Source organism: Etheostoma spectabile, chromosome 8, assembly GCF_008692095.1.
Source record: "Etheostoma spectabile isolate EspeVRDwgs_2016 chromosome 8, UIUC_Espe_1.0, whole genome shotgun sequence".
NCBI classification, from domain to species: Eukaryota; Metazoa; Chordata; class Actinopteri; order Perciformes; family Percidae; genus Etheostoma; species Etheostoma spectabile.
In genome coordinates this window covers 9,792,814-9,813,730 of record NC_045740.1, presented here as the reverse complement: position 1 = coordinate 9,813,730, position 20,917 = coordinate 9,792,814, and the positions used below count along the sequence as shown (strand labels likewise).

At 42.5% G+C, this 20,917-nt stretch overlaps 1 protein-coding gene across 1 annotated transcript; it reads left to right on the top strand.

Moving 5' to 3' along the window:
* vwf (von Willebrand factor) lies at window positions 1–20,886 on the top strand. Its single transcript, XM_032523693.1, has 53 exons — window positions 1–274; window positions 425–476; window positions 624–767; window positions 1,053–1,155; window positions 1,275–1,483; window positions 1,742–1,863; window positions 2,488–2,707; window positions 3,426–3,548; window positions 3,636–3,747; window positions 3,862–3,908; window positions 4,018–4,154; window positions 4,246–4,384; window positions 4,728–4,828; window positions 4,937–5,132; window positions 5,222–5,437; window positions 5,735–5,981; window positions 6,094–6,188; window positions 6,486–6,637; window positions 6,733–6,836; window positions 6,916–7,054; window positions 7,199–7,333; window positions 8,456–8,602; window positions 8,732–8,872; window positions 9,369–9,467; window positions 9,547–9,703; window positions 10,367–10,534; window positions 10,683–10,818; window positions 10,930–11,239; window positions 11,437–12,601; window positions 12,685–12,789; window positions 13,225–13,368; window positions 13,448–13,591; window positions 13,675–13,839; window positions 14,029–14,075; window positions 14,165–14,342; window positions 14,613–14,854; window positions 14,948–15,137; window positions 15,246–15,587; window positions 15,697–15,935; window positions 16,150–16,252; window positions 16,407–16,478; window positions 16,897–17,001; window positions 17,139–17,344; window positions 17,499–17,648; window positions 17,795–17,911; window positions 18,130–18,310; window positions 18,595–18,635; window positions 18,723–18,839; window positions 19,164–19,262; window positions 19,851–19,979; window positions 20,082–20,121; window positions 20,210–20,307; window positions 20,558–20,886. Exons 1-53 carry the CDS (start codon window positions 269–271, stop codon window positions 20,741–20,743), a joined length of 8,562 nt encoding a protein of 2,853 aa, XP_032379584.1. The 5' UTR covers window positions 1–268; the 3' UTR covers window positions 20,744–20,886.
* The last annotated feature ends 31 nt before the right edge of the window (window positions 20,887–20,917 follow it).

The following is a 20,917-nucleotide window of genomic DNA, read 5'->3' as shown; positions in this document are numbered from 1 at the left end:
TTGATATTCTGCCGTTTTTGACATAACCTGGCAAGGGGAGGGGTCTCAAAGAGAAGCCAGTGGCAGCTAGGTGGGGTTACATTCTTTGCTATAAAATAGATTCCAGGGTGGTTGAGCATTTTACCAACTTCTCAGTTGAGCCTATGTTTTACACAGACCAACACACTGCATCATTATGCCTTGACTGTGTGAGGTCTAAAAGTGCGACATTTGGATTTTCTGATTTTGGTTTGCCTTTTCCTTGCAACTCTTTGGATTAACTGGAACCATGGAGGTAGGACTAACTGCAATTTTAGAACTAAATAAAGATTTGTTTTTTAAACAGGCAGTGCACAGCACACAGCAATGTGATATTTAGATATGAGAGGATGATGCTGGTGAAGGTTATCGTGATGATAATGGAGGGAATATTATTCTGTTTCAGGTGTGTATGTGGAGGTACTTGCGAGAAATTTGGGTTCTCCTGCATCTGACATGTAAGGGTGACATCAGAGGATGTGCAAATTATTTTTAGTACTCAAAAGTGACACCGTCTCATAGACATTTAACATGTAAAATGTTTCGCATAAGATCCCCACTTCTCCTACAGTCAAATCTTATAGGTGTAATATGCGTGTGTCCAGCTTGTGTGGCAGGTATGACCGGGAGATGCAGTCTATTCGGACGACACCACGTACACACGTTTGACGGTGTTCTGTATGAGTTTCCTGGAGACTGCAGCTACATGCTGGCTGGAGACTGCAACCATCACTCCTTCACACTGATGGGTGAGTCACACTCAGACAATTCTATAAAGAAACATACAGATTTGAATTCTAATTACATCTAATGCTCATCCAGTGCAGCTTAGTGGCTTGTACATAGCCACTGCCTTGGGTTAATGAATAATAACATTTTATGTACTTGTACTGATGTTTGAAATAGCTCAAACATCAGTACTCATTTGTCCCCCCTTTTAATTTTCTTAAGATTCAAAGACAATTATTGTTAATTCGGACATAATTGCCAGTCTAAGATTTGATAATTAAATAAATGTGTGATTCTATCCCCAGCTGATTTTGTCAATGGCAAAAGAACTGGAGTCACTCTGTTTCTGGGGGACGCCTTTGAGCTGCACCTGTCTGTGGACGGACGGCTTTCACAAGGAGGAAATAGGTTGAGTAACACAATTAAGATGGCATGCAATAATCATAATGTATGTGTGTATTAATTTTGACTTGTTGTAGAAAAACTCACCCCGTAGTTTGATTATGATCTTATCTCCATTTTTGCAGACTATCTGTTCCCTATGCATCTCATGCTGTGTTTGTGGGCTCAGAGCTTGGCTTTTATAAGCTCTGGAGTGAGGAGTTTGGCTTTACTGTTACCATTGATAATGCTGCCAACATCGCCTTGACACTGACCAAACACCATGCAAACCGCACCTGTGGCCTCTGTGGCAACTTCAACTCTGTAACAGCTGATGAATATACTGCTCAAGAGGGTAAGCTCAGGCAGGCAAATGGTGTCAAAGTCTATTACTGTGTGCGTATGTTGGATATGTGTATGTTGGAGAGTGAAACAAGGGAGAGTTCATTATTAGTGGAATCTAGAAAATGATTGGAGTCACCAGCACTCACAACAGGAAGCGTAGCAGGTCAGTACAGGAAAAGATAACAAGGTAAAAGAAAGCAAGAGGAACAGTAGTGGTAGGATGAGATTAAGGAGAAATCCTTCAACTCGTTTATGTGTGTGTTTTCAGGATTTCCGACAGAGGACAGTTATGATTTTGCGAATTCGTGGGCAGTGAAGGGAGCTGATCAGTCATGTCGACGTGTCTCAAGTCCCAACCAGTCCTGTAACAGCACAAAAGAGACTACAGCGGTGAGAGGACAATTTACACACACATATGCATGCTCACATACATGTATAAGGACATCTGTAAGGATTTCACGGGCTGCCCTGGTGGCCCCGGGGTTAAGGTGCCAACTATGGACCACAACGTCCCCGGTTCACACATACATAAATAGTATATGATGAAATATTTCCTCTGTCTCTGAAGGAAATGGGTGCTCTTTCAGTGCGTAACTGGGCTTTGTGCAGTAACACCCAAAGTCTGACTGAGTTAGAATATTAGTTTAAGAGTTTAATATATCTTCCTCAATATGTTGCGTAAGTATTTTGTTTTATAATTTCAACTGGTACTTAGTGACTTCAATCTCTTTGTTTGTCTAACTCAGTGGCTACTTTTACTGCAGGACCCCCCTTTTGTAACATTTAAAATATTTTTAGTCATGATAACACTAGTAGCTCATCTGTAAATGTACCCAGTGTCATTGTTGGAACCTATTGCCCCTTTTTTACTGCTGACAAGGCACAACAGCGCATGCATGACAAGACAAGAATAATAATGTTTTCAGTCACAAAGAACTGGGGTCCTGGAAGTCCCCTTTATTTAACCACAGCACTCCTTTGAACTTTATTTTGCGTGTGTGTGTGTGTGTGAAGATTTTGTCCAGTTGCAGCGTGTTGCGGACATCTGGCGTGTTTCTGCACTGCGCCCACCTGGTCTCTCCTGAGGCGTTCCTTTTGCTGTGTCAGAAGGAGGCATGCCACTGTGACCAGAGGGAGGAGGAGGACTGTTACTGTCCGTTCCTGTTGGAATACGCTCGCACGTGCCACGCCCACGGGATACTCCTTCGTGGCTGGCTGGAGGAGAGTCAGTGCTGTAAGTTTTTGTCAGGACAGCACAACTCATTTTACATACTTGAAGAAGGTTCGGGAGACTTTGATGAATTACATTAATTACAGGAGCATAAAATGAATTCTCAATTGAGGAGAGTTTAGGATTACAAAGTACAGTGAAGGTGCCATCCCTACTTTAGAAGTTCCTGTCTTCTTGAAGGTGTTTTGTTTTGGTCATTTTTAGGCCTTTATTTGACAGGATAGCTGAAGACATGAAAGAGAGAGGGTAACGACATGCAGCAATGGGCCATGGGTCGGAGTCGAACCCCGGCCTGCTGCGTCGAGGAGTAAACCTCCAGCTCTACCTACTGAGCTATCCAGGCTCCCCCTGAAGTTGTTTTTAAACTCTTTTTTTAAAATTAAGTTTAGCTGAACCTTCAATGTAAACAAAGATATTGCAGGCACCTAAAACACAGATGCTAAAGCCTTGTTTAGTCTACCTCTCTCTGTTATGGAAGTATCCAAAAGTGTGGCAGTCCCGCCGAGCTCCATAAGGATATCTGAAACAAAACATTAATTTATCATTTAGGAATCTCTACCTGCAAAGGTTATGAGATTGTACATTGGACACTGACCTGAATGAGACCTGGGGTCTCAACTTACAGAGCATGAGGTCATAAGCTGGAAATTCTACCACAAGAAAGTAATTGCAAGCTACGAAGTCACATTAATGATTTCAATGTGTGTGCTTGTGTTTTCAGTCCCCAGATGTCCAATTGGGATGCAGTACAGTGAATGTACCAAGTCCTGCTCTACAACATGCCATAGTCTTAACATCCAGGAGGTCTGCAAGGAAGAGTGTGTGGATGGCTGTACATGCCCTGGTAACGTCCCACTCACTGGATCGCCTTGTTTCACTCTCTTTTGCTCTATTACTAGTAGTTGTAACTTGCTTTGTGTTTGTTTCTCAGTGGGTAAGGTTTTGGATGGTATTCGCTGTGTGGAGGTATCTCAGTGTTCCTGTGTGCACATGGGACGACATTTTCCACCAGGATCCACTATCTCTCAGGACTGCAACACCTGGTAAGGGAATAATATGCATGCTGGAACACGTAAACAGTTAATACACTAATACAGAAATACTGCTATATAAAAAAAAATACAAAGCTCCTTGACTAAATTGTCTCTTTCCTGCAGTGTGTGCCGTCACGGTTCCTGGGAATGCACCAATGAAGGCTGCCCTGGTGAGAGAGATGTACAGTAGTAGTCAATGCACCGACTCACACATTCTACTGGTAAATGAAGTCCCAGGTTGCTTATTTCTGGTGTTATGTCTTCATTGTTTGTGTGTAGGTGAGTGCTTGGTGGTGGGCCAATCTCACTTCAAGACCTTTGACAACAAGTTCTTCACTTTCACTGGTCACTGTCAGTATCTGCTGGCAAGAGATTGCACAGATAATGGGTTTTCTGTCATTATTGAGAACGTACAGGTAATGGATGTTTCAGATTTATTTACTGTCACTTTCATGCCTCTAGCTGCTTATAATCTACAGTATTTGGGTTGTTTGTATTGTGTTTCAGTGTGCAGATGATCAAGATGCTGTGTGCACGCGCTCAGTGACGCTTAGCCTGTCCTCTCTGGAGGACATGACAGTGAAGCTGAAGCATGGAGGAATTGTTTCTGTCAACAGCATGGACATCCAGACCCCAATGCATCATGGTATGCTGCTTTGCTACTTACAAAAAGGCCTGAAGTAGATCAGAGAAAGTACTGAAAATATTGCACTTTAACCTGTTATATTCTGAAGAGGACAAAACATTGGCTCAAATATGCAACAAACACTACAATTTCCATTCTGAAGAGAGAGAAGACATCCGGTCAACACCAGCATATAATCATCGAATAGCAATTAATTCATCTTTGTCGACCTGATTTCTGGAGATTGGTTAACTTTGTGATCATTATTATCATCAAAATAATTTTTAGTTATTGAAAGGAATGTTAATTGTTTATCATCATATTGATTTCAACTAGTCAGGTCCCTGTTTGTGCAATTTTACAGGCCGTCTGCATATCCAGAGATCCGTGCAGTCTTCTGTGCGTGTACAGTTTGGAGATGACCTTCATCTGGACTGGGATGGGCGAGGACGTGTGCTTTTAAAGGTAGAACAATTTAAATGGAAACTTTTTTTTTTTTTTTTTGGCAATGGTACATATGGAACAAAAAGATTAGCAAACAACTTAACTGAATTCTGTCCACCTCCCCCCCAGCTTGGACCACGATGGGCAGGGCAGACTTGCGGTCTCTGTGGTAACTTTAATGGGAACCAAGGTGATGACTTTTTGTCTGGATCTGGTCTAGTCGAGGCAGGTCCTCAGGCGTTTGGCCAGTCATGGAGGATCAACGGAGACTGTGAATCTACCCACAAACATGAGACTGATCCATGTGCTATTAACCCCAAAAGAGGTACACACTTCTTTATATATGCACACATACACACATCAGCACAAAAAGCCACAAAATCATTAACTTCTACTCCCTCCAACACTTTTTAGTCCGTTTTGCAGAAGAGGCATGTTCGGTGATGATGTCAGACGTGTTCAGTCCATGCCACTATCTGGTGAACCCAGGTCCGTTTCAGCGGTTCTGTCGGTATGATGTGTGTGCGTGTGTAAACGGTGAGGAGTGCCTTTGCTCTGCTCTGTCTGCCTACGCAGCTGCCTGCACGGCCCGAGGAGTGCTGCTGAACTGGAGGTCTCCTTCACTCTGTGGTAACTCTCACACTGAACCCATTCACAGCTCATCATTCATATGCACAAACACTAGTAACACACTTGTAACTATATAAATGCTTAATTCTATTTTTAGACAGAAAACAGCATTGTAGATCAAAAGCCAAAGATCAGGATGTCAGCACCACATTTGAATATTTGTAGAGCACTGCAACAATCATTACAAACAACAAAGATCTATCATAATTCTGGGAAGTTGGGTACACTGTTTCTTAGAAATGAAAACAGTTTAACTGAGACTATATCCCTAACCCTACCCGGATTTGATTTTGTCAGAGCTGGAGTGCACTGGAGGCCAGGTATATAAGGCCTGTGGGAGTGTGTGCGACCGGACGTGCCGTGCTCTGTCTGGCGCTGAGGCTGGATGTGAGGGGGAGAGGGTGTGTGAGGAGGGCTGCTTTTGTCCTGCTGGAAAGTACCTGAGCGACTCCGGAGAATGTGTGACAGCTGACCTGTGCACCTGTCTGCATGATGGACAGCTTTACCAGCCTAGTGATGTCTACGCAGATCACAGCAGCATCTGGTCAGTGACTGTCAATGTGTGTATTCACAGACTATACCAATCATGATGTGCTAATGATTATAACAGATGCACGTTTACTTTTTGTGTTGTTCTTGTGTGCCTGTGTGTGTAGCTACTGTGAGAATGGCACCATGCGCTGTAGCTCCCCTGAATTGAGTACTTCACTGTCTGACCTCTTCTATGACGATGACACGGCACCATCCAGAGGTACAATTTACAGGGGCTCTGTTTGATGTCCATGTATTTTGTCACTTGTATAATTCACTATTAATATGGTGTTTTTTCATTCGACCATTTGTTTTTACCATGATACTTTGCCGCCCTTACATGCAGCAAACAACTGGGCCAATATAGTATCTCTCTGGTCTGATCACTGTAAATAATCCTGTTAGTTTTACTTGGCAATTAAAGTTAAACTGCTTTATTATCTTTCCTGAGTTCCTAATTCATTTTACATTTTACTGAACTGACTTGTAACATTGATGTTTATTTTTGTGTATAAAGAGCGCCGGTCAGCCCAGTGCACTCCTCCCTTAGTCCGTACAGAGTGTGATGCAGGAAAAAAAGGCCTTGAGTGTGCCAGAACATGCCAGAATCTGGATCTGCCTTGTGTCAGCCTCGCCTGCATCCCTGGCTGCCTCTGTCCTCCCGGCACAGTAGGTGGTGGTGTCTTATCTTTGTGTGTGTGTTTTAGATAAAGCACCAAACCTCTAAAATAGAACATGCTGATTGATAAGCGGATTGATTTCAGGTACGTCACCGCAGAGACTGCATTGCACCGGAAAAGTGTCCCTGTTACCATAACAACAGGCCATATGCATCAGGACAGGCCATCTCTGTGGACTGCAACACCTGGTATACTACTTGTTTGCATACATGGTTATAAAGGAGAATACCTGCAATGTGCTAGATTAACAGACCTTCTCGTTTACAGTGTGTGTGAGAACAGGAAGTGGCGCTGCACAGAGAAGGCGTGCAATGGTGTGTGCCGCACTGTGGGGGAAGGGCATTACATCACTTTTGATGGCTTCAAATATTCTTTCCCCGGCCTCTGCCAATATGTCCTGGTCCAAGTAAGAGATAGAGATTCAAAAATATCTCCAGGGTTGATTGAACAATATACTGCTGTCAAAACAGGAAAATACAACATGCATTTATTTCATTTAATCTCTCTATCCTTTCCCTACTTTTGTCTTTTATACTTTCACTAACAATAGGATATGTGTAATGGAGAAGAGGGTTCATTCAGAGTGCTTGTGGAGAATGAGGCCTGTGGAATTGTGGGACATCGCTGTGCAAAAGCTATCACGATCTTCTACCAGGGAGGTTTGATCGTAATGCAACATGGAGAGGTAACTCACTCACAAACACACACATACCCATACTCACTATCACACACACACACACACACACACACACACGTAGTCAGTTATGTGATTTAGTGTGTCATGCAAACAAAGTGCCTATAGGAACTTCAAAAAAACAATCCAAAATTATCCCAAATAACATCTGTTACAATTCTTTTTTGGGAATCATACAACCAGAAGGACTCATAAGAAATGAAAAACATTTTACTAAAAAGTGTAGTCCTTAAATCATCGTATAAAAAACAATGGACTTTGTCTCTAATCACAGCTAAATCACACAGTAAACAACATGTTTTCTTTTTCCGGAGAGCATTGCACCTGCCTGTTTCTATCGCCCTATTGTTGTTTTACATGAAACAATATATTTGTAATTTAGGTTTATATATATATATATATATATATATATATATATATGTATATATAATAGTGTTTACAGATGAGAGGAATTTGTGTCTAAAATAAATAAGGCCCTAAGTCATGTCAAATCTGAATCTAATTATCTATACACTCTAATTCCCCCACGTTCTTTGATGCGGCTTGTGGTAGCAGAACCCAGGGATCAAAACTGAGACAATAGATTAAAGTCAAGTAGGTTACAAAGTTACTGTTGTACAATTATGGTTTCACTGATACCAAATGTCAAAATTATAAACCCCCTAACCATTTTTCCTAAACTTTTATATCTTGCTTGGAGGCGTCTCTCCTCTCTCCCTCCTATCTTCCGGGCAGATGATCCAGCTCTTTACACACACATGAGATCCTGTGTTACCACTGTAGCGCCGGTCCTGCCCAACACTGCTCCCAATACAAGTTAGATTTAGGGCCGTGACATTGTCGGCACAGGTTGCTGATTTTTACATGTATATTAAATCAGGTTAATAACTCTAATGCAGGGACAAGCATGGTGCTTTTTGTATTACATTTTGATATAAACCATACAAAATTGTAAATTTGCTATTTGTAAAACAGCCAACTTTATCAGACACAACCAAATATCAGATTGTTAACACATTAATAACTTATATTCAGCTTTACTCAGTCTCAGTCAAACAAACTTTTTAGATGCAACCTGTGAGTTTACATGGCTGGAATCTTTCTCTCTTATAGGTGAAGATGAAGAGGCCGGTGCTACAGAGCTCACAGGTGGAGATTTTGCAATCTGGTCAGTTTTACACCGTGCTGCTGGGGAAACACATTTCCCTCAGCTGGGACAAGGGAACTCGCCTCCTGGTTCACATCTCAGCCACATACAGGGTACCTATGTGTTATAACACTACTTTTGACCGATTGGACCTTGTTGGTTTTATTTACATTTATTATTGGTTTCATTTTATTTATATTAAACAGGTTCTTTTTGTTATGTATACATTTTATTACGTGTAGGGCCGGGTGTGTGGCCTGTGTGGTAACTTTGATGGGAACGTCAACAACGACTTGGTGAGCAGTAACAACCAGCTGGAGGTGGACTCCTCACACTTTGGGAACTCATGGAAGGTCATTCCCAGCTGTGCCGATGTAAGAGAGGTAAAGTCTGGTCTTAGATTAAAGTGTCAGTTTGCTCAAATTACAAAATAACATACTTCCTCTCTAGCTTTGGTTTCAGGACAATTTAGGAACACCGCTTTTAATATGACTGGCTTAGAAGTGGCTGTATACAACAAAGATCCAAACATGGTCCGGTTTTCGCAGCCAGAAATGGGGCACTTTAGGTCCATGGAATTTTGTTGTTTATGGGCAAGTATAAGTACCGTATACCAGATGGGCTGTCAATGGGCAGACTACATGTTTACCTTGATGGATGGCTTACTTTAGGCAAGTCTGTGCGAGATGAGTTTTGTACCATACTGACTGACTAAAATGTAATGGTTGCCTGGAAGGTTTGAAATGCATGATTTGTAGTTAATGTTCTGAAAAATACTAAAACACTAGTTTGATTCTTGAATGGATATCTACCACATTCCTAGTATAGGATAAGATATAGATACTGTCACACTAAAACTGTGTGTTCTTCTGTCTATAGATACCCGTGCCTTGCAGCGACAACATTGTCAGGCTGGTAACGGTGGAGCAGTCATGTCGTGTGATCACTGGTCCTCTCTTCAGAGAATGTAACAGCCAGGTGAGTGTATTTACAGACACACATTGCTCGGTTCATGCACATCTTTCTTAACATTTGTATTGTTTACATGTGTTTCTAGGTGGATGCAGAGCCCTATGTGGAGATGTGTGTGGAGGCAGCATGCTCTTGTCCCTCAGTGGGCGACTGTGCGTGTTTCTGTGATGTCATTGCGGCCTACACTCAGGCCTGTTCAGAGATGGGTGTATCCATCAGCTGGAGATCCAATGATCTTTGCCGTGAGTGTGAAGAATTTCTCCATTGCTCCAGATATTTCTCCTTATTTTCTGTCTGAAGTTATACTTTGTTGTCAGAAAAATACATCGTGGCTGCTTGAGCAAGCTAAACAAGTTAGCAGTGTCTTCTAAGCTGTCAAAATAAAGTGGCAGAAAAACAAAACAAAATAATAATTTAAGAATTTTGTCTAAGACACAAGTTAACTCCCATGCAGATCTTCTCCTTTTTTAGATCAACTTAACAACATACCACAGTCACAACACCACCACTTTTCAGTACAGCTATTGTTCCCCCACAACACCTTTTGTATTATTTTTTTTTTAAAGATTATTATTTAATTTTTTTCATCTTTAATAGACAGGACAGCTAGGTGAGAAAGGAGAGAGAGAGGGGAAGACATGCACCCCCTGTCATAGTTATTTCATCTGAATGGGGAGTTAACCTGACTTTATTTAGGAATTTTGTCAGATAAGGATTTGTATTCTAACATTAGATGTTATGTAACTATCTTGTTTTTCTACATTACTGAATACTTTATTATGCTGGTCAGATATCATATTTATCTTGAAGATAGAGACCTGTGTAGTTAGAAATGGTCAAAAGCAGAGGCCACATTATGCCGCATGGTTAATAAAACTCTATAATTGAATTATTTGTCATCTTAGCCTTAAGCTGTGAGGAGCTGAACCCCAAGAGCCCAGGTGTAGGGGAGGAGTTATGCCAGTGGAGGTATAACACTTGTGGCCCTGCCTGTCCAATCACCTGCCAGCACCCAGATCCCCTGCACTGTTCACTCTCATGTGTGGAAGGTTGCCATGCCTACTGCCCGCCAGGTGCCAAAATACTCACTGGACATACAACTCTTACAAATGCAAATACATTTTAAGCATGCAAAATGTTAATGCAATATACAAATAATTGGATATATTCTGGTACAAATATGCAAATAGTGTTGGTGAGTTTCAGCTTTTTTTCTTGTAGGCCAACTACTGGATGAGGTGGCTATGCGTTGTGTAGATCCCTCTCAGTGTCAGGTGTGTATTCATGAGGGTCAGAGAATTTCCCACGGCAACAAGGTCATCCTGAACCACAATGACCCCGACCACTGCAAGATATGGTAATCCTGCGATAGAACACTCTGCAACAAGTCTGCAAATTTTCTGGTAATTATTGCTTTGTAATTTGATTCTTTGTACATTTTAAGATGCTTTGTTTTCCTTTTCTAAAGTCAATGTGACAACAACACACTGAGCTGTGAAGTTTGTGCCTCATCTGCCATGTTCACGACTCCCACTCCAACACCTGCCTATGCCACCTACACAACCCTGCCTTTCACCACCTTAATGCCCGAGGGCACGTGTGATCGCGCCATGGATCTGGCATTCCTATTGGATGGTTCAGAAGCCCTGAGTGAAGATGAATTTCAGGCAACTAAAGAGTTTATACTGGGAGTGGTTGAACGATTCCGCATGGGCTCAGCTCACACCCGAGCCACAGTGTTGCTATACCACTCTGGAGTCAAAACATATGACCTGCAGGTAGATAAACATATATTGAACATATGTGACACAGCAAAAAAGGGTATATCTGCACAAATATGCAATGCTGGATTGAGAATTCTGGATTAAGAATATCAACTGGTTTGCTGACTCACGGAAACAGAATGTCATCATAAAAAAATAAGCCTGGTTGCTTGAACTTCCTATTTATTTTATTTTTCCATTTATACCCGTAGGTTCAGAAGTGGCTGTTTAAGAAGACTGTGCATGATCTGCATTACACAGGGGGAGATGTAGCCTTCTTGGATGAGGCTGTCAAGTATCTGGTTATCAACATCTATGACAAAAACAAGCGTGACAATGCCGGCCGCATTGCCATCATCTTGACTGCTAGTGCCAACCCTCGCCCCGTCCGTGCCCTTGTCAAGATGCTCCGCAGGAAAGCTATCACCACCCTGACAGTGGCGCTGGGTCCAGGGGTAAATATGGGGCAGATTAATGACATCACCAATACCAACCCAGAAAACAGGGCCTATGTGCTGAGTAGCACAGGTGAGCTGCCTGATCGTCTGTTAGAGTTGACTGATTACCTCTGCACCTTGGGGATGGAACCTGAGGTGGTGAAACCTCCAACGCCAAAGTCCCCTTCGGGTAAAGCTCGACAGGGCACCACCATCACAACACTGGCTCCTCGCCTGGAGCCCAACCCCACACAACATCTCCCCAACACTCCTACATCTACCTCCCCCTCTGGCCTGTCTCCCCTCACCACATTACCATCTTCCATCTCTCCAGCCAAAGATGTGACTTTCATCCTGGAAGGCTCTGATGCAGTCGGCGAGGTCAACTTTACCAAGTCTCTCCTCTTCCTGGAGGAAGTTATCTCACAGCTGACGGAGGACGAGGAGGTCATTCGTATTACTGTGATCCAGTACTCAGTAACGGTCATTGTGGAGATTCATCGGTGGGAGTTGAGGGGGCAGAGGACCCTGCTGCGGCAAAGACTGAGGGAGATCCGTTGGAGGGGTGGAAGTAAGACGAACACAGGCGCAGCTGTCACTACGACTTTTCAAGAAATGGCTACGGTCCAGCCTTCACCTGGCCCCACCCCTCCTCAACTGGTCTTCCTTGTGACAGAAAACCCGCCAACTGACACGGTAACTCGCCCGCCATCTACGAGCACCCACACACAAGTGTATCCAATTGGTGTTGGATCAAAAATACGGGAGATTGACCTGCTACCGTTAAGCTTCCCTCAACCCCCGCTGATTGTTGATGACTACGACCGTCTGACGACCCTGGTACATCGTGTAGTCAATATCACACGAACCACAGTCAGGCCCCATTCTCCTACACTGCCACCCCTGGTCCTCCCCACACTCTCTAGCCTTCCAACCTCAGGTACAAAAGACACATTTGTTTCAATCATTCACTCCATAAGGAGTCCTTAGCTTGTGTTAATTTGTGAGCATATCTTTACACAGTGCCATGTAAGAAGCCTGTGGATCTGTTGTTCCTGTTGAAGGCTGGAGTGCAGTTTGAGGACATGAAGACATTTGTCAAAGCTTTTATCAATAATGCTGACTTAGGTAAGTGTGACCCAGCCCCCAAATACCCTATATACTACATTTTTTATGTAATGTGCACTGCATTTCACTGATGTTTGGTTTTGTTATTATGTCTACCTGTCTTCAATTTTGTCTGTCTTATCTAAATCTTGCAAGTTTTCATGACATTTAGGGAACAGATGAGCTTTGCAAAAAGAACGCTGCATAATGTTATATGGTCACCCAGTGTCATTTATTTAGATAGTGGGAAACCAATGAGGGACACAGAGAAGAGGAGACATGTTTATATGAGCTAACATGTTTTAAATGTGTGCACTTCAGAACATTTTGAGGATTTCTATAAAACTATAACTAATCATTAAGGTGCATGTCAATCACATGTGTATTTAAGTAACCAGGTTGTAGATCTCCCTCCAGTGCATTTCTACCGTGATTTAACTTTTTTTATTTATGCAGGGCTGAACGGCACTCAGGTCAGTGTGATACAGTATGGAGACACCAACACAGCAGATCTCACCTGGAAGGATGAACAGAGCAAATCCCACCTGATAAACCTGGTGGAGGATATACCAAGCAGGACTACTGCTGCCTCTGCACTAGGTATTGGATATTTAAACTAACATGTGCACACACATTAAAGCAGACACACTCACACCCTCACTGCTCTGTCTGTCTACAGGGTCTGCACTGCGATTTGCTGTGCAGACGGCCATCTCGCCAGTCAGTGGTGGAAGAGTCGGTGTAGCCAAGGCTGTGGTGATGCTGGTGACTGACAAATCAGCTGATGATGTCAAAGAAGCAGCTAACGAGGCACTGGCAGCAAGTAATTAAATCAATGTTTCCATTCTTTAGCTTCCTCTGTCACAGTTCTGGTTTAGTTTCACTGATCAGAGTCTCTTCCCGCAGGTGTGTCAGTGTTCCCTATCGGGGTGGGACCAGGCTATGACAGGAGTGAGCTTAGCGTGCTTGGTCACCACGGCAACCAAGACAACACTCTGCACTTGAACAGCATGGATCAATTACTGATGTTGCTGACTCTAGATCATGGTTACACAGAGAGAATCTGCAGAGGTGATCTCTCTGTCACACAAACACACACGCACACACACACACACACACACACACACACAAATTTGTTACATTTTCCAGGTAAAAAAAATAAAATACTACTAAATACTAAAGAACAGTATAATTTTATTAACAATACAATTTATTGATAACTGATCATAATGATGATATATTATTTTCTTTGGTTCTCAGCTGGTCCACCAGGACTGTGTGTTGATGATAATGGAAATGAGAGAAAGGTGAGTATGGTCTGCTGAGGTTGAAAATAAATGAGAACAGTACAGCGACCTTTTACAGCCATTACAACACTACTAGTAATGTGTTTCAGCCTGGAGAGTCATGGCTGCTGGAGGACGGCTGCCACTCTCTCCTGTGCCACCCCAGTGGAGCAGTGACAGTACAAAACCACAAAGTCAGTTGTGACAGACTGGAGCCGCCGGCCTGCAGAAACAACATGCCACCTGTCCGAGTTCAGGAGACCTGTGGCTGCCACTGGGAATGCCCTTGTATGTGCATCACATGTGACATCTATTTAAAGTGTACTTTATTTTCCACATGGGCTGTTAACAATGAGTGCTGGAGACTTGCATTCCAGTCTATTTATACTGACTGTTAAAGGATCACGTGTCTGGCTACCATACAATCACTCTTCTTCCTGCCTGTGTGTGTGTGAAATGTGTGTGATATGAGTGTGATATGTGTGTGTGTGTGTGTGTGTGTGTGTGTGTGTGTGTGTGTGTGTGTTGTTGTGTGTGTGTGTGTGTGTGTGTTGACAGGCATGTGTATGGGCAGCTCCACCAATCATGTGGTTAGGTTTGACGGCTTGGCACTGAGGCTGGACGGGGAGGGTTTGTGCTCCTATACACTTCTCACTGTCAGCAGAGGCACCAAGGAAGGGTCAGAGGTCAAACTCCACACTGGGCCTTGTCAAGACTCAGTGAATTACAACCAGGTCTGCATGAAAGCCATGGAGGTTAACCACGGAGCGCGTAAAGTGCTGCTGAAGGATGATATGACTGTAAGTTATGTGATTGTTGCCTCCACTCTGAAAGTGATGATTATATGTGAGTCTGTGAAGGGTTATTTATTAACTATGTGTTTGTTCGAGCAGGCAGTGATCGATAGGGAAGAACTTGCACTGCCGTGGCGGTTCGCTGGCCTAGAGCTGGTGCGTTATGGAGGAGTGATGCTTCAGCTTAAGTCAGACCATGGCTACGTCCTGACTTTCACTCCTCAGAGCAACGAGTTTACCATTAGACTGCTCAGCTCCACCACCACAGGTCACACCGCTGGACTCTGCGGTAAATTTATTCAAAAGTGTAAAAAAAGTCAGCCCTGTTTGTCTATCTTTATTAGCTTCTAGAGCAACAGTAACACATTGCTCTGACCACTATTTTTTCTCTGTACAGGTGCCTGTGGGGAGGAAAAGTTTAACGTCCTATCTTTGCGAAATGGCAGCTCAACTGCTGACCAGCCGGCATTTATCTCAGACTGGACTGTGGCTGTAGATGATGCCGTGTGTCTGCCAAAGCGGAAGGCAGTGTGTGTGTCTGGAGCAGCAATGGGATGTCAGGCCCTACGTTCTGAGGTGTTTGAACCGTGCCATGAGCATATTCCTGTCCAGGTCTTCCTTGCCAAGTGTGAGGAGCAGACATGTGAGGAGTCAGATGTGTGTGAGCTCATTTCTGCCTATGCACGCCTCTGTAGACAGAGAGGTGTGTGTGTGGACTGGAGGAGCCCCCATCTCTGCCGTAAGTTAGTTTTTAATATGTGGAAGTGTGCATGTTTCAATATAGAGGATGAAGTTTAATACCCAGTCTGAGCCTTAGCCTAAACTTCAGCTTGATCTGTGTGTTACAGCATTACAGTGTCCCAACTCCATGGAGTATAATGCATGTCGGACAGGGTGTGTAGAGGATTGTGGTAGCACAAAGATGTTGCGAGGGGACTGGTCGGTTGCCAGGGGTAACGAATCCTCCTGTATGGACACACCTACTGAGGGCTGTTTCTGTACTGGAGGGACAGTTTTGAATCACGGACGGTGTGTATCACCAGAAGCATGCAGTCAGTGTGTTGACCATCATGGACACACGTATACGGTAAGACACATGGGAAGATAAGAAAAATATGAGTAAAAGTGTGAGGGAATGATACAAACCCCAGTTTAACTTCTCAATTACAGAAATACATGCTGATAGAATTGGATAGGGGCAACATTGGAGAATTCACCAATCATATATTTGGTGGGCGCCCTCTAGTGTTTATTTCATATACAACCAATAAAAATGAACATGTTTTGGTTTGTTTGTACAGTACATGCAGAGTTGGGTACCAGATGAGAACCCATGTTTGATTTGCATGTGTTTGGACCAACAACACATCAACTGCACTGCCCGGCCCTGCAATGACATCAAAGGCAAGCACCCCTTCTGTTACTGCGGTTTATGCTTATACTGTAGAATCTGGTTTTGCTAAAAGAAAAAAACACATTCTATACACAGTATTACCAATAGTGTATGGCTGGTTTAGATGTAACATTTTAATAATGATTCATCTATATGTGTGTGCAGCTCCAGTATGTGGCCCCTGTGAGATCCTGAGAGAGAAGAGAGAGACTAAGTGCTGCCCAGAGTACGAGTGTGGTATGTTAAAAACAACGAGTAGCATAACATTTCTATTTTGACATCCAGTATTATAGTAGCCTCATCAAATGAGATTGGGCAGAACAGACTTGTCCGTATTTAATATAATATAATATAGTATGTATGTATGAAACTAGGTCTGATTTGCACTAAGAAGAGATATTGGAAGGTTGGTGCTGAACACCAGAATATATTATTCACACAGCAGAGCCCTAATGCAACATGAAATTCAATGTAACTTATTGCGACAAACGAATACACCTCTACCACCTTTATGTTAAAAAGCTAATAAAATAAACATCATAAATCATTAATTCAAATTTGGCTAAACAGTTAGTCTGTATTTATCAGGCAATTGCATTTGAGAGTGTATATCTCGCCCGACTTTAACAGACTCCCTCACTCTGTGACTTTTCAGTGTGTGACCTGGTGACTTGCGACCTGCCTGAAGTGCCCCGCTGTGAGGACGGTCAGACTGTGGTTCTGAAAAATCCCGGGGAATGTCAACCTATTCACCAGTGTGGTATGTCACGTGTACATTCTTTGTTATGTTAACGCTCATGCTTTTCTCTGGCACACATACAGACATGAAACAAGAGCACACATACGTACATGGGATCTCTTTTACATGTTTTTCTTAATTTCTTTTCCCACTTGCAGTCTGCAAAAAGGAAGACTGTGCTCTTCAAGCTCCCCCCGCTTGTCCCTCACATCGGGAACTGTTAGTTAAAGACACTAAGTGCTGCGACGTGTTTGAATGTGTGTGCAACTGCCACAACTCAACCCGCACCTGCCCTGCTGGGTTCATCACATCTTCCTCTACCAACGACTGTGGTTGCACAGAAATCAACTGCCTGCCAGACAAGGTCTGTTTTTTTAATTGCTTTGTTGTTAAGCGACTTTGAGCTTGGGAAAAGCGCTGTACAAATTCAATTTATTATTATTATTATTATAAATGCATAATTTTCCATTTCTGTGAGTATTTAAATCATCCTGTTTTAATATTGTGGATCTCTCCAGGTGTGTGTGGTTGGTGGGATGGTTCACCCAGTGGGGAGTGAATGGGAGGAAAGATGCGAGAAGTGCAGTTGCACCCAGCTACAGGACAAAGACACATCACTGCACATTGCTCAATGTACACCGCCTGTGTGTGATCGAACCTGCCCTCAGGTGGGACACACACACACACACACACACACACACACACACACACACACACACACACACACACACACACACACACTCACCAAACATACACATTTGCATTATGCTTCTATAACAATTCATCTATATACATGTATTATTATATATTTCAGGGCTCCATATACACTCCATCAAAAGGAGAGTGCTGTGGAAAGTGCACACCGAACCGCTGTGTGGAATCAACAGAAGAGATGCGAGGGGACACACTGATTAGAGGAAATCTCAGACGTGTATGTGTGTAGATAAATTATCAATAGCACTCTTTTTAGGGTATAATGTGTGGAATTTCATATACAGCGTAATGTATTTTTATTTTTTTTTATTTTTTATAACCTCTTGCTTATGAAATACATTTCTGGCTGTATGTACAGAAAAGGTGTATATTGTTGATGCAGCTCTTTCTCTCCCCTCTTATATGATTTTCAGTCTAATCTCTGTGTGTTTATAGGTGGGAGAGGTATGGCAGTCTCCACATGATAAATGTGTGTTACATCAGTGTGTGAAAGTGAAAGACGAGGTGTTTGTCTCTGCAACAAATGTAAGCTGCTCTGTTATGGACACTCCATCCTGCCCGCTGGGAACCGAGTTACGCTGCAACACCCAGGATTGCTGCCCCCGCTGCCACTGCGGTAAACACACATTCATACGCAATTACACACTTAAAACATAAACAGACAAACCATTTGGTACAGGAGAGTGACATTATGAATTAGGAGACCACCCTTCAACTAGCAAGCATGATTTTAAATGATTGAATTATCAAGCTTTTCACCCCTAAAGCAGTACATACTAAGTTGCAGTCGCAGTGTCAGTCCAGCAGATGGCTCTCTCACATTGGTGTCTACCCAGACCTCACTCAAAGACTTCTGTTTAATGAATGCCAATTACTATTTTTGTGCTTTTCTCTCCACAGCGCCGATGGATGCCTGTGTCATCAACAACACTGTGATAGGAGTAAGTCGGCCAGAAAAGTAGCAATTTTCTATCATAATAGAATGTTTTGAATAGTTCCTTCAGTACTCCATCTGTGTGCTTGTGCAGGCAGGGGAGAGGCTGATGGTGGACGTGTGTACACGCTGTGAGTGTATGGTGGAGGACGGTGCTGTGAAGAAATACAGACTGTCCTGCAGGAGAATCAGCTGCCCCACTTGCCCAATGGTAATTGTCATCCCATTATTATTTTTTTTATCATCACCACTATCATTTGCCATCATTATCATCATCATCATGACCAACCAATAACTTCCAACGTCCATCATTTTCATCAAAGATGTTCTAATCCACTGACCACATTCCATCCCTACTCATTAAATTGTGGCCACATTGTTTTCCGTTATTCATTCTCTTCACAGAGGTAAGTACGGTAGTGCAATATTTATTTGCACAAAAGGGTCCAGGCAAATTTATGTCTTTGACATACTGTCCTTCTGATGTTTTCCTAAAAGAACTAATATGCAGTACTATTAACCACAATGTTTTCAGGGATACACTTTGCAGAAGGAGGAAGGTGCTTGCTGTGGTCGATGTGTTCCCACTGCCTGCTTTATGCAAAGGCCAGATGGAAAACTGATCAGTCTGCAGGTAGGGGCTTAGCAGAAAAAACAATGCTTTGCTCATAAACCCTGTCACACACACATTTGCTGTTGCAGAGAAACTTAGTAATGATGTTATTTATATATTTTGACTTTTTTTTAAACTATTTTTTACTATACTATAAAAATAGTATAATATATAATAATATATATATATATAATAGCATAATACTATGCTATAAAATATTGTTCTATGTAATGATATGATATGCTATACCAAACAAATCTACAAAAAAATTCAGTTCTTACTCCTCTGTATATAGATGAGGTGTTTATAGTGTACATATGACTATTATTACTCCTATTCTTATTTTTTAGTTCCTATTATATTTTTACTATATACCTTACTATACTTCTATACTAAACTTAAGTATATTATGTTATGTTATATCACACTATACTATACTAGTTTATCTTATAATTTACTATGGTGTGCCAAAATAAAAAAAAACAGACTAATAAAGTTTGTCTATATTAGAAATGTAATATGTTGTCTTCATTTCTTTACTAAAGTACATTTTTTTCAGCAGCATAAACCCTGTATGTACACTGTACGTGTGTCCCTGTCTCCCTCTAGGTGAACACTACTAGCGAGGATGGTTGCAACCTGTATACCTGTGGTGTAAACAATAAAGGGGATCTTGTCCTGCAAACCAAAGTGACCACCTGCCCTCCTTTTAACCGCCAAACTTGTCTGGACCATGGGGTACGGCAACTACACAATCTGCTCTTCTTCCGTCTCCTAGTATTCCCACTCCTGTGTCTGCCATTAATTTGTATTGAATGTTTCTCTCCTGATTGCTTTAAGGGAAAAGTCAGCCGGATTGGAAAAACCTGCTGTGAGATGTGTAAGTAGAGTTATGCCATCTGCAAGATTGTTACACTATTCTGAAAAATATGGATGCTTTGATTTTAATAAGAGTGCGATGTGTGAAGGTACGGAGCCAGAGTGTCGGAGGACAGTAGGAACGCTTAACTTCATCAAAGTGGATGATTGCCAATCCGAAAACCAGATAGAATTGCACTACTGTGAGGTAATAGACCACACACACACACACACACACACACACACACACACATACACATACACACACACACACACACACACAGGATGATTAATACTTTCGCTTCCTAGGATTAGCCTGCAAAGTTCAATGAAATCATACTGTAACACCGTCCCTCACCATTCCAACCTTTCTGTCTCTCCCGTGGTGCTTTCCGTCTGTCTGTCTGTCTGTCTGTCTGTCTGTCTGTCGTCTGTCTGTCTGTCTGTCTGCCTACCAGGGCAAATGTCGCAGTAAGTCCATGTACTCACTGGAGAGGGATGCTGTGGAGCAGGAGTGTGTGTGCTGTGCGGCTGTGGAGACGGAGCCTCTCAGTGTTCCAATCCTGTGTGCCAACGGCACTCGTAGCCACCAGACTGTCCTGTCTGTCACTGCATGCGACTGTCTGTCCAAACATTGTACCTAGAGAAAAAGAGAGAGTGAGAGAGAACGAGAGAGAGAGAGTTTATAAATGTAGATGGTATGTGTGTATTCAAGTAAAATGTACCCATTTAAAAAATAACAACACAAATAACAATAAAACAAACCTGCTAGTTTCTGTAAGCCCTACTTTTTTTTATTCTGCGTTTTGGTATAATGT